At 45.1% G+C, this 13,838-nt stretch overlaps 1 protein-coding gene across 1 annotated transcript in view; it reads left to right on the forward strand.

Annotated features, from left to right (window-relative positions):
- The window catches only part of zdhhc14 (zDHHC palmitoyltransferase 14), a 16,875-nt gene extending 8,311 nt beyond the window's left edge, over positions 1-8,564 (forward strand). Inside the window, exons 5-9 of the mRNA XM_084952655.1 lie at positions 1,295-1,343; positions 2,291-2,393; positions 2,469-2,578; positions 5,863-5,971; positions 6,489-8,564. Of these exons, the coding sequence (XP_084808781.1) occupies positions 1,295-1,343; positions 2,291-2,393; positions 2,469-2,578; positions 5,863-5,971; positions 6,489-6,932 (815 nt within the window). The 3' untranslated portion in view covers positions 6,933-8,564. The remainder of the gene's footprint in view (positions 1-1,294; positions 1,344-2,290; positions 2,394-2,468; positions 2,579-5,862; positions 5,972-6,488) is intronic.
- The last annotated feature ends 5,274 nt before the right edge of the window (positions 8,565-13,838 follow it).

Consider the following 13,838-nt stretch of genomic DNA (forward strand, 5'->3'; position numbering starts at 1 on the left):
TTGTTGTGACGATGACAGGATATGCAGAGCTATCAGGAAGTGTTCAGGAAGAGGTCAGTTGACCAGCGAGTGCTGTGTCTCTGCAGCGGTTTCTAATCTGTGTAATGTAACTCAGACAGACTGGGCCAGTTTTTTATGCTCAGAAAGCTGCAGATCAAAGTCCTGTTGGAAGAAACTCACCAGCTGATTTAAACGTTTCCTTACTTTGACCCAAAGGTCGTTCTTCTCTTTGCCGTCTCTGTTTCTGGCTTGTATAGATTCAAACAGTCTGAATAGGTTCAGTCGTCTCATCATAGATTCATTCTGGTCTCATTGGTCCCTCTTGTCTCACTCCGGGTCCTCAGGTTAGTGCCAGTCTTTGGTTGGTCGTGACTTTGACTCTGGCCTTGCAGGAGTTCTCGGACTAGTTTCAGTCTTGTGGGTCTCGTGTTGGTTTTGTGAGTCTTTAAATTAAGATTAGTCCAGATCTTAATTGTGATTTGCCTTGTTTGAATCTTGCCTGGTGGTCTTTTTGCTGTGGGTGTTTCTCAGGCTAAGCTTCATCCCTGTTTGACGACAAAGACGTTTGATTGTGAAACCATGTTTGTGGAATTGTCTTCTTTCCTGTTTTTGTGGAAATCCACATACACTGGCTGCTGCCTGGGAGGAACTGTAGCACAGATCATTGACTTTGTGTTTCTGGATCTAAAAGCTCCTGCCGATTTCTCTCTGTCTCTGACCTAATTTTGCACTTAGGCTGCGGATGTTGTTTTCCTGCCCTGCAGGTCCAAACCGTCAGGAACCCGAAGCCTCAAGCTGCCGCCATCTGAAACTAATGACTGGCAGACAGGCTGAGATGAAGACGCAGCTTCCTCTGAGGGCTGCGCCGCTGGTTTTCTGTTTTTGGCTGTTGTGACTTTGATATAAATGCAGGGAGCTGTGACATCAGCCATCTGTTTTCAGCAGTTTACATCTTTAAGATGACGACCGAATAAGTAGTTGTTGCCTATCCTCGCTGACGCACCCAAACACACATGCACTATACACAGGAAAACAGAGGGTTGGTTGACACCGAGGCAGAGGAAGAGCCGCAGCAGCGACTGAGCCCAGAAATTTATTCATGTGGACGTAGAAAATAAAGACGCGTAGATGTTTCTACCCGGTCAGATTGAAACAGAGCATTCAGTCGGGCTCTGTTTCAGGGCTCTTTAATGATTGGATGCTGTAATGTTCTTTATAATGAGAACAAGACTGTGGGCAGTGAGAACTGAACACTTCAGCCCAGATGATGGTTTTCTCTCTCTGTGTTCTGCAGGATCGAACCAGACGGGTTTCCTGAGCGCGCTCAAAGACAGCCCAGCCAGATATCCTTCCCCATGGACAGTTTCAGCTCCTTTTTATTCTGAAAACAACTTTCAATTATTCACATGCAAAATATTCCTCCTTCTTCTTTTACTCCATCTTGGTGCAGCCCCTCAGACCATCCTCTGTCTGAAACAAGCTGTTGTAGCTCCTCCCCCTGACAGCCCACTCTCTACTAGCCTCTGGAAGCCTGTTGAGGGGCAGCACTCAGTGCTTTTACATTGTAAGTGTGTAAGGAGCTGATGGAGGATACATTCAGATATTTTCATAGAAAAATAAAAACAGGTTCCATGTGAAGACTGTGAACTTACCAATGCCTCGTATTACAGGAAGGTTTGGACGCACTCGTACTCTTTAGGCTTTCACCACATAAAGTCATTTTACCTTTTCCATAAATGATTGCAAGAATTTCGTTTTGGTTCTGTAATATCAGCACAGTCATGGCCACATTCACCTCCTCAAGCATCTACAGTCTGATTCATTTGGTGCGCAGCCATAAAGACACCAGCCGGTCCTCCATCACTGACGTGCATCACATTTAACATCAGGTTAGTTTGTGTTTCTTACAGTAATTGTTCTTCCGGCTTGTCAGTTGTGATTTTTCCAGTTTTGTTGGAGAAATAAAGAGTAGAGTCTGCCTGCAGCCGCCACAGAAAATCAAACCCGGGCGTTAATTACCCCTCACACGGCTTCCTTCCAAAATCAATCCGTCTGTTGCTGTCACCATCAGCTGTGACCACAGGTCAATATGTCCCACAATGCATTGCCAAGGTCAAATTCGCTGACCCTGTCACACCAGAAACAGTAAATCTTCTGTTTCTGCCATTTTCAGTTTTTACTGCAAATAAAATCACTTCAGTTCGTTAATGCAGACGCACAGAAATCCTCCTGTAGCTCCACTTTATCCCCGATCCAAAGACCCGAGTCAGTCCTTGACCCTGCTCTGCACCGTCCTGGAGGTGGTGGTGTGTTTCTTCTCCGTTTGGTCCATTGTCGGCCTATCGGGCTTCCACACCTACCTGATCAGCTCCAACCAGACCACCAACGAGGACGTGAGTATACCTGAGGTTCGAGGACTTAAACGTGAAAAAGGCCTGCGATGTTTCTGATACTCTTGTCTGGTCCAGATTAAAGGGTCCTGGTCCACCAAACGAGGGAAGGATAACTACAACCCGTACAGCTACGGGAACATCCTGACCAACTGCTGTGCTGCCCTCTGTGGACCTCTACCTCCCAGGTCAGTAACCAGCTCTAAAAACAGGACTAAACTCTGTGCTTATAATCAGGACTAAAACCAGGAATACAGAGAGTTATGTGCAGGGCTAAAGGAGATTAAATGAAGAATTGAGAGCAGGAGTAACTCTGGGCTGCTCTGAGGTGAAACTGATCAAAGTCTGAAATCCAGCATGAGCTCTGCACTGATCACTGAAGGTGTTACTAAAATCAGGACCGACTGATAGTTTTCAGGAATACATGAAATGAATCCCGGTCTAAGAAGGATTAAATAGATCAGGATTATAAAAGACTTAAGTGCACTGACATCAGTCCTAAAACAGGGCTCAAATTTAGACTAAAAACAGGACTAACATTTGAACTAAAATCAGCACTGAAACCATGACTAAATTAAGCACCAAGCTTAGAACTAAAGTCAGGACTAAAGAGTTCTTCAGGACTTTACTTTGAGCTAAAATTGGGAATAAAAAATCTGAGTACTTTGCATTGTATTTAGAAATGACCTGTAATCACTGTAATCGGTGCTTAAAGCTGAACTGAGGTCAGGATTGAAATGACTTCAGTAATAAACAAACAGCCATGTTGTTGGATTCGATGGCTGGAGCTTTGCAGTCTCAGTTGTTTGTTCCTGGAAGTCGGAGCTCCAAGAAACAAACAAGCTTTTCTTTCTTGGTTTATGCCTGAAAACTTTGCCTTGCTGGTCCTGCTGAAGCTGCTGATGTTTCGCTCTGCCGGTCTCTGAACATAAAGATGCTTCAGGCGGTCTCTCTTCTTCCCCGCTCCTCTCAGCAGACGCCAAGTTTCTGTGTTTAACGAGGACAGTCTTCAGCTGAGACCTTGCACAGAGTAATTACAGCCCTCACGGCTTCCCGTCTTTCAGCTGACTGTCGGCTCGTCTTCTGCACAGAATTAATCAAAAGAACGATCAGAGCGGCCGAGCGATGGCTCTCCTTCATCGTTACCGCCTCCTCGCCGCTTCCATGAGCTTCTGTGTTTCCATCCCGCCTGCCGTATACCATCATTACAGCGGGAGACCTGGGCAGGGACTCTGCGACATGCTGCCGATACTTTTTATCGGTTTGTCAAAGCAGCTGATCGATGACGTCTTGCTCAGCACAAAGTTAAGCTTTTATGGGCGGAGCTTTGGTTTCTAACTAAGCACAGGAACAGACACAGACCGCATCCCTGTGCTTTTAATTATCAGATATATATATACTGCATACTCGCCTTCTTTTATTCTCTGTGCTGTTGATCATTTCACCTCTGGTCAATGAGCTTCTATTGACTCATAAGCACTGCAGATATTAAAGCTCCAAACACTGACTTCAGGGCTAACATCAGGTCTGTCTGCTGTGAATTTAAAGCTAAACAATCAAAAAACAGGATTAAGAGATTAAATAATCTGAACAGAATTAAACAGATTCCGGACTAAAGTTGGAACTAAAAGTAGAAATCATTTAACATTAGCTCAGGACTGTATTCATCACTGAAGTTAAAGCCAAACAGAATAAACTAATCAGGGTTACAGTCAGGAATGCTAGTACCTGACTTCAGCACTTAGCAGGCCTAAGATCTGATTTGTGGTCTAAATCAGCGGTCCCCAACCTTTTTGGCGCCATGGACCGGTTTATGCCCGACAATATTTTCACGGACCGACCTTTAAGGTGTCGCGGATAAATACAACAAAATAAAACTAGTACCGGTACCGAAAAAAGGAGATTTATTCATAACACACGTGAAAAGACCCAGGAAACCCGAGTTAACGATAAAAACGATAGCAAACTGACGCTGAAAACCGATAAAAACCCTGAAAACCATACATTTCACACCTGAGCCTCAACTCTTGCGGCCCGGTACCAAACGACTCACGGACCGGTACCGGTCCGAGGCCCGGGGGTTGGGGACCGCTGGTCTAAATGAAATAAATGAATCAGTGAAATCAGGACTAAGTCAGGCCTGCAGAGCACTCTTCAGAGAATTTTTGCAGTAAGCCCCAAAAGACACGACGGTTAGCACTAAAATCACTCATCCTTTGAACAGGATTACATTAAGATCCTAATTCAGGACTAATCCATACAGCGAGCAGCAAACAGTTAGTCCAACACAGAATTAGATAAAAGAAAAAAGGACAAAAATATAAAAAAATTAAGCCGAGCAGCAGAAAGTATCTGTGTGCAGCTTGACTGATCAGATCCCTGCGATGTGCACGGACTGTAAATTTCATTCTTCAGGAGCTCTCAAAGAAAACGTCGATCGGCCGGCCGGAAGCTTTTCTTGTCTCTCAGTCGCTCTGTGATCCGGCTGCTTTTAAAAAAATGACTGTTTGTTTTTGCAAATGAAATTTCTCTTTTTGTTGTCGTTAATCTTTGTGAATGTTTTTGAAATTATCTCCAGGAAAAATTTTTTGTAATATTTTCTCATTTTTGGAGGTTTGATCGTTGATCCGGCTCACTGAAGGACGCCTCTTATTTACAGCCTCTTATTTACTAAACATCGGTTTATTGAATGAATCCGACTGAAATGTGTCTCGAGTGTTTTAAACAGTCAGTGAAGAATGTTGTGTAGAGAAGTGTTGGTGTTTGCAGCCCGGTGCCTCTGTGGAGATTCAGTTAAAGAGAAAACCGTGAAACGAAAACAGTGACGAAGGGTTTTCCTCTGTGTCCGTGTTGTTTCGTCCTCTGAGGTCACAGACGGAGGAGACGAGGCTCTGATGATGTGTCCAGGCGGGTCAGCAGGAGCTCTCTGACGAGGCACCAGCTTTAATATTAATATTAATAATGATGATGATGTGTAACAGCAAGCTGCCTCTGGGAGGATATGCAAGGAGGATTTTCAAAGTAAAAGGATGATGAGCATATGGAGCCTCATTATACAGTCTGCTTGTTTACTCACGGCTGGCTGCTCGCAGCGTTTGAACATGTCGACTCCACCTGCTTACAGGGCGACAGGTGGCGGCGTCCATCTGCACGCTCACAAACATACAAACACACGTTTCAGGTCAAACTCACTTTTCCTGCAGCCACAGGCTGATTTATTTACCTGAATCTCCCAGATCGAGGACGCCTGGATGATGTTGGACCGGGTGTTTGACCCAACGTCTCTCAACTTCATGTTCTAGCCTAGGCTCCCCCACCCCCCCAGAGACAGGATATTACTTGATCCTGAAGCCAGTTTTGGCCCCCAGGAGGGCGGGGCTGTGCGTTTCTGGCCAGGCTGAACTGGTCCCCTGGTCTCTTTACTGGTTTTGATTTCCTCAGAATGTGATTGTTTGTGATTCTTCTTTATCAGTCTGATTGACAGGAGAGGTCTGATCCAGTCCGGCACGCCGCAGACCGTCTCCCAGTCCAATGGCACCAGCAACAGCAGCTACGCCTCCACTCAGCTCCACAGCAACATGGTAGGTGAAGGACGCCGTCATACTGCCCGTTACTGATGCGTCACAGAGAAAAATCATCATAAGGATCTGAAACGCACGTATTCAAAACTGTTTGAATGTAGATTTTTGTTTTTCTTTACGTTTCTTGGGTGTAGAAAAGAAGCTAAAGCTGTTTGGCTGGTGTAACATAAAACAAACTAATAATAAAAGGTTAAAGGGGATAAAAATAAGTAAAAAACAGTAAAATGTGACTTTATTTTAATTATGTTTAGTAATACAGCACATGTTAAACTTCCAAAATTGATCAGAATGAACTGATCAGAATGACGTAAACATCGAAAGAGTAAAAACCTCTGATTGTTCATGTAAAGACGGGTCTGGCTTAAAGCTGCATTCTTTCTTGGGTCCAGCAGGGGGCTCAGCCCTGATGATTCGCTGGTTTCAGTCTTTTCACTCATCCTGGAAACTTGAGCAGCTTTTGTGGCCATTCAGGTGAATGTGTTGTAAATAAAGTTTTATGGTGTTGAATGTCTCTCAGTGTGATCAGGATCAGTGCATCCAGAGCACCAAGTTTGTGCTGCAGGCTGCCACCACGCCTCTGCTGCACAGCGACCCCGTCGTGCTGGCCCCGCTACCAGGTAAGACCACCACTCTGGGGGGCCCCTGCGCCTACCTGGCCCCTGCCCAGCCGTCCCTGCCATCCTGCGGAGGCGATGTCCTGACGCTGAGGGACGCCGCTGTCGACTCCCGCTGTCACCACCACCTACACCTCCATCACCACCATCACCACCACCACTTTGTGAGTCCGGAGGAGACGCCATGCGCCACGCCACAGGGTGCCCTGCCCTGCCCCGCCCACCTGCACCTCCACCACCAACCCCACCCTGCCATCCCCTCCCCCGCTGCCCTGTACGACCCTGCCAGTCAGGACGCTCTACACGAGGACTCGGTCAGGGGGCTGGTGAAGCTCAGCTCCGTCTGAATGTGACGTCCGTTGGACAGATTTTTACTGTCTATGTTCAAAAAAAACTAAACAAATAAAACAAACACTTTCCAAATCGTGATGATAAAAACAAACACACCTCAGTAAAACATCTGATCACAAACTCAACTGATGGGCTGATGTCTCGGGTGAAGATTGTCCTCAGAGCAAAGACTTGTCTCCAGACGCCAGAGAAACGCTGACACTTTCTCCCTTTTAGACTTTTTGTCTTTGAAGCTTCTCGACTTCACATTTTTTGTGACTTTGTTTGGCAGCTTTTAGAAAGTCCACCTGTTCTGCCCCATTTGTCCTGTATTAAATATTACTTTAGTAAACTCAAGACACTTTCGCACAAAAGCACCTTTTCTGTTTGGACTTCTGTCTGAGGACCAAAGCTGGACTTGGTCCTCGTCCACTTCCCGTTCGTGTTTCATCCTTCGACCAACCTTCATTCTTTGAATTCCTGCTAAAAACGTTGAATCCAGAATAAGCTAATTCAATGCCAAACGTTCAGCTGCAGCAGTAGCAGGACCAAAACTACAAACTCTGACTTTTTATTTTATTACATATAATAAATAATATTTGATTGTTTTTTGGTTCTGATGGTAACTGGTTGGTGTTCTGAGACCAGCATTTGCCTCAGCCAATCAATGTTTGTGATGCCATGCCAACAAATAAAAAACAAAAAGCCAATTCAAAGATCAGTTTGAGCTGCATGATGATATTCAGATGTCTTCACGTCATCATGTTTCTCTGTGTGAGTCAGAGGAAAACTGAAGGTTTAGTGTTTGGTTTAAATGATGGACGAATCCATCATACGTGTTTTTCCTGAGTACACATTCATGCGTTAGGATGCCCAGATGCACCACAGCAACGTGGAGTCTTCATGTAGGCGTCTGTGTGCTGCATGGATGAGTTAACAAATTACATTAACCTCCAATTAAAAGTTATACTCAGATGTTTATCACATGACAGGTAAATGGTACAAATGAACGAGCTAAGAAGCCACAAAGACGATCGTCAGCAGCTTTTTATAAAAGGGGCGTTGTCATGAACACTGACTGGCTGAGGCAGATGTTGTCCTACCATATAGATGTTTATTTCTGAGGATAAGAAATTTCTGGAAAACTTGTGCAGATCTGAGTGGAGGGAAGCAACAACACTGCCAGACATTCAGCCGCGGATTTAAGGTGCTTTTTGGATATCCCTGCGTTTAAAGTTGCTTCGTTTTTAGGCGAAGAAATGGCCAGTATGACTTTATATGTTGTGTTGAAGAGATGTAAACTCAAGCTGAACGCTAGCTGGGCCGGGTGTTAACGTAGTACCAGCTCTTACCACATGATGGTGCAGTCCCTGAGGGAAACCTTTAATTAACCTACTAAGTCGTTAAGAACAATTTTATTTACAATGACGACCAAAGTAAAAGGTCAAGTCTGTGAGAAAATGGGGATACAGCTAAAAACACACCTGCTGGTAAAACGCTGCCCCTGGTGGTGAAAGTTTTTGGGGATAATGACAAAAAGCACCTTTAAATCATTGGGAAAACTTTGCTTGTGGTGTGGAGTGATGATGAACCAAACCTGTCTTTTATTCATACAACATAAACCACCCAATAAAACAAGTTTACACTCAGTTCATTTTCACACTTTTCCAAAGCTGTAGAATCAAAATAATCACCAAATGGTCCTATAATAAAATCATCAAATCAATTTAAAATCACATACACATAAAAAAAAAGCCAGACTCTCAGTGTTGGACCTCCTCCTGACCTCCTCATACACGCTGACCATGATGTGGAGCCATCTCTCCATCAGACCTGTTCCTCTGATCTTCATACCTCAGCCTTTCCTCCTGTTCCCCTACATTAAGAACGGCTTCCTGACAGGCGTCCTTCCACTGAGATCATTTCTTCGGGGTTCGAGGCTTCGGTGAGCAGTGGATGATCAGCTGAAGGTTCAGATCATTTCTCGGGTCCTGTTTCTCGGGTCCTGTTTCAGTATTTTTTAAGGTCATGACTTTCAGATACTGTTTATCAGTTATGCACAATCTTGCACTTAAGTCGTCATCATCCATCACTAATTAAAAAGCAACAAGAGAACAGATCTGATAAAGGACAAAAATATCAATCACAAAAGCGTGACAACTTCTCTGACTGATCTCAGTCTGCCAGGTGAGGGTGTTCTTTATTCTACAAAACAGCTGATTAAAGATACGCAATAAGATGACATCAATGTTTGTTAGTTGTGTTGTTAGTTGTAATGTGTCTTGTCAGGTTATTACATTCTTCCTAATATACAGTGTTTCGCTAACATGGTTCAAAGATTCTGTCAGTGTTTCTGTGACTGTCTGGCTGCTTTCCATCCTACTAAACATATGAAGGAAATATAGATGACTGACTGTACAGCAGCAGCCTTCAGATGAGTCACTCGATAATTGATTGACAGGAAATTAATCCTAATTATTCCGATTGCTGGTTGTATTTTGTGCTTCACACCGGCTGTGTGCTGGCAGGGTTTAATGGATTTATTTGTTGTTGATGATACTAAACTGAATATTTTCATATTGATGACTCTGAATTCAGCTGCTGGAACCTCTAACTGATATTTAATGGAAAAACATTCAGTATAGACGAAAACTGGCAGACTAATCAATAATGAAAGTAATGTTTGGTAGCAGGTTTGACTGAGCTCACAGAGACTGGATGGAAGAAGCTTCTCATTAACAGTAAATCACTGTGTGTACAGTTTTCTTTCAACTAAGCCAGAATAATTGGTGTGAAGTTTTAACACTGCTGATCCTTTTGAATTGACTGAATATTAATGGACTGAAGTTTCCAGTGACAGTGATTCAGTGTCTGTCCGTGAATGCATCGTGTGTGCTGCAGTTTCATGACTCCATCTAGTGGACTGATAGTAGAAGTAGAGCAGCTGAAATAAATAAAATAATGATAGAAGCCAGGATGACAGGAAAAGAACAAAACACTGTCAGAGAAGACTGGAAACAAGCACTGAAGACTCCAAATTCATCCATGTTTAAAATTTTAATATATACAAAGATTGTTTTTACCCAGACGGAATCACAGCTACAAGATGATCCTGGTATAAAATGTAGGTAAAAAGTATTTCCTTCATATGTTCTAACCTGTTCTGAGCAGCAAGCCAAGATGAGTCCTGAAAGTTTGCCCAAAACGCACTTTTTGAAGTTTGAAGTCCAGTGAATTATAAGATACAGATTCAACATCCAGAGTACTGGTGCTTGTTTCTGTTCCTCTGCATCACTGACATTAAGCTGGTGTAGTTTATTCACCTCCCTATCCCTGGCCACCTCCTCCAGCTTATCCGCACTACACCAGGAGGAGTAATGGCTCTAGTCTGAGGGAGAGGCCAGCCATCCTTCAGAGAAAGCTCATTTCTACAGTATGTATCCGCAATCTCGTTCCAGTCACTACCCAAAGCTCGTGACCATAGGTGAGGGTAGGGACATAGATTGACCGGTAAATCGCAAGCTTCGCTTTTACACTCAACTCTCTCTTCACCACATTGGACCAATACAGCGTCCGCATCACTACAGCTGCAGCACCAATCCGTCTGTCGATCTCCCACTCCCTTATCGCATCACTCGTGAACAAGACCCGGAGATACTTGAACTCCTCCACTTGGGGCAGGAACTTGTCCCTGACCCAGAGTTGGCACTCCACCCTTTTCTGGCTGAGGACAATGGCCTCAGATTCGGAAGTGCTGATTCTCATTCCCACCACTTCACACTCTACTGTAAACATTCCAGTGCAAGCTGGAGGCCATCACCTGATGAATCCAACAGAATCACATCATCCGTGAAAAGCAGAGATGAGATTCTGAGACCCAAATGAAAGCCTTCCGCAACTTGGCTGTGCCTAGATATTCTGTCCATACAATTATGAACATAATTGATGACAAATTGCAGCCCTGGTAGAGTCCATCACCCACCGGAAATGAGTCCGACTTATTGCCGGCTATGTGGACCAAGCTCTTACAACGGTTGTTTAAGGATCGAATAGCCTCTAGCAATGAGCAAGACACCCCATACTCTTGAAGCACCTCCCATAGGACACTCCGAGGGACACAGTTGAAGGCCTTTTCCAAGTCCACAAAACACATGTAGACTGGTTGGGCAAACTCCCATGCACCCTCAAGTATCCTCGAGAGGATAAAGAGCTGGTCCAGTGTTCCACGACCAGAACAAAAACCGCATTGTTTCTCCTGTGTCCAAGGTTGGACTAACGGATGGATTCTCCTTTCCAGTACCCTGGCATAGACTTTCACAGGGAGGCAGAGGAGTGTAATCCCCCTATAGCTGGAACACACCCTCGGTCCCCCTGCTTAAAGATAGGAACCACCACCCCGGTCTGCCAATCCAGAGGTACCACCCTGATCTCCACACAGTATTGTAGAGGCGTGTCAACCAAGACAGCCCTACAATATCCAGAGCCTTCAGGAACCCAGGGCAGACCTAATCCACCCCTGGTGCCCTGCCACGAAGGAGTTGTTTAACTGCCTCAGCCACCTCACCCCTAGAGATAGATGAGCCGTCCCCCTGGTCCCCAGACTCTGCTAACTCCACGGAAGACGTTCCAGTGGGATTAAGGACGTCCTTGAAGTATTCCTCCCACTGCCCAACAATGTTTTCATTCGAAGTCAGCAGCTTCAGCAAACAAGGTGTGGAACATGGTGCACTCAATGTCCCCACTCTCCCTCAGAATGCTGTTGAAGCTCTGCTGGAGGTGTGAGTTGAAGATCTCGAGGACTGGGGCCTCTGCCAGGCATTCCCAGGTATACACTATACGTTTAGGTGCACCAGGTCTGTCCAGCATCCACCCCCACCACCCAATGTATCTCACCACCAGGTGGTGAACAGTTGACCCCTCAGCCCCTCTCTTTACCTGAGTGTCCAGAACATATGGCCGCAGGTCTGGTGATACAATTACAAAATCAATCATCGACCTGCAGCCTAGGGTGTCCTGGTGCCACATGCACTTATGGACACTCTTATGTTCGAACATGGTGTGGATAAATTGTGGTTTGGACAGAACAAAACACTGCTCGGGTTCAGCTCCAGAAGGCCATTCTTCCAGGTCTCACTCTTGTTGCCCACATTAGTGTTAAAGTCTCCCAGTAGGACAACAGAGTCCCCCAGTGGAGCACAGTCAGGACCCGTTCCCCAACCCGAAGGCACAGGGAACAAACCCTCTTGTCCACTGGGAGAAACCCTAAAGTACAGGCAGCAAGCCAAGGGCATACTAGGATACCCACCCCAGCCCACCGCCTATCAACAAGAGCAACTCCAGACTAAGATAGAGTCCGACCCCTCTCCAGGAGAATGGTTCCAGAGCCCAAGCTATGTGTTGAGGTGAGCCTGACTATATCTAGTACCTCTCAGCCTCATGCACTAACTCAGGCTCCTTCCCCACCAGAGAAGTGACCTTCCAAAAAAAATCACAGTTGTAAATAAAGCACTACTGAACTGACAAACGCAGAAGTCTCCGTCTGTGGGTCGTGTGTCACAATGTTACTATTGAGATTGACAGCTTGAAAAAGTGGTAGTGGTGTAAAGAAGAGAAAAGCAACCTATCACTCAGGAAATCAGAATCAGATTATTTTATTAACCCCTAAGGAAATTATATACAGGGAGTGCAGAATTATTAGGCAAATGAGTATTTTGTCCACATCATCCTCTTCATGCATGTTGTCTTACTCCAAGCTGTATAGGCTCGAAAGCCTACTACCAATTAAGCATATTAGGTGATGTGAATCTCTGTAATGAGAAGGGGTGTGGTCTAATGACATCAACACCCTATATCAGGTGTGCATAATTATTAGGCAACTTCCTTTCCTTTGGCAAAATGGGTCAAAAGAAGGACTTGACAGGCTCAGAAAAGTCAAAAATAGTGAGATATCTTGCAGAGGGATGCAGCAGTCTCAAAATTGCAAAGCTTCTGAAGCGTGATCATCGAACAATCAAGCGTTTCATTCAAAATAGTCAACAGGGTCGCAAGAAGCGTGTGGAAAAACCAAGGCGCAAAATAACTGCCCATGAACTGAGAAAAGTCAAGCGTGCAGCTGCCAAGATGCCACTTGCCACCAGTTTGGCCATATTTCAGAGCTGCAACATCACTGGAGTGCCCAAAAGCACAAGGTGTGCAATACTCAGAGACATGGCCAAGGTAAGAAAGGCTGAAAGACGACCACCACTGAACAAGACACACAAGCTGAAACGTCAAGACTGGGCCAAGAAATATCTCAAGACTGGTTTTTCTAAGGTTTTATTGACTGATGAAATGAGAGTGAGTCTTGATGGGCCAGATGGATGGGCCCGTGGCTGGATTGGTAAAGGGCAGAGAGCTCCAGTCCGACTCAGACGCCAGCAAGGTGGAGGTGGAGTACTGGTTTGGGCTGGTATCATCAAAGATGAGCTTTTATGGGGCCTTTTCGGGTTGAGGATGGAGTCAAGCTCAACTCCCAGTCCTACTGCCAGTTTCTGGAAGACACCTTCTTCAAGCAGTGGTACAGGAAGAAGTCTGCATCCTTCAAGAAAAACATGATTTTCATGCAGGACAATGCTCCATCACACGCGTCCAAGTACTCCACAGCGTGGCTGGCAAGAAAGGGTATAAAAGAAGAAAAACTAATGACATGGCCTCCTTGTTCACCTGATCTGAACCCCATTGAGAACCTGTGGTCCATCATCAAATGTGAGATTTACAAGGAGGGAAAACAGTACACCTCTCTGAACAGTGTCTGGGAGGCTGTGGTTGCTGCTGCACGCAATGTTGATGGTGAACAGATCAAAACACTGACAGAATCCATGGATGGCAGGCTTTTGAGTGTCCTTGCAAAGAAAGGTGGCTATATTGGTCGCTGATTTGTTTTT

The sequence above is a fragment of the Perissodus microlepis genome, chromosome 15, assembly GCF_051167445.1.
Source record: "Perissodus microlepis isolate ML-2025 ecotype Zambia chromosome 15, ASM5116744v1, whole genome shotgun sequence".
Lineage (NCBI taxonomy): Eukaryota > Metazoa > Chordata > Actinopteri > Cichliformes > Cichlidae > Perissodus > Perissodus microlepis.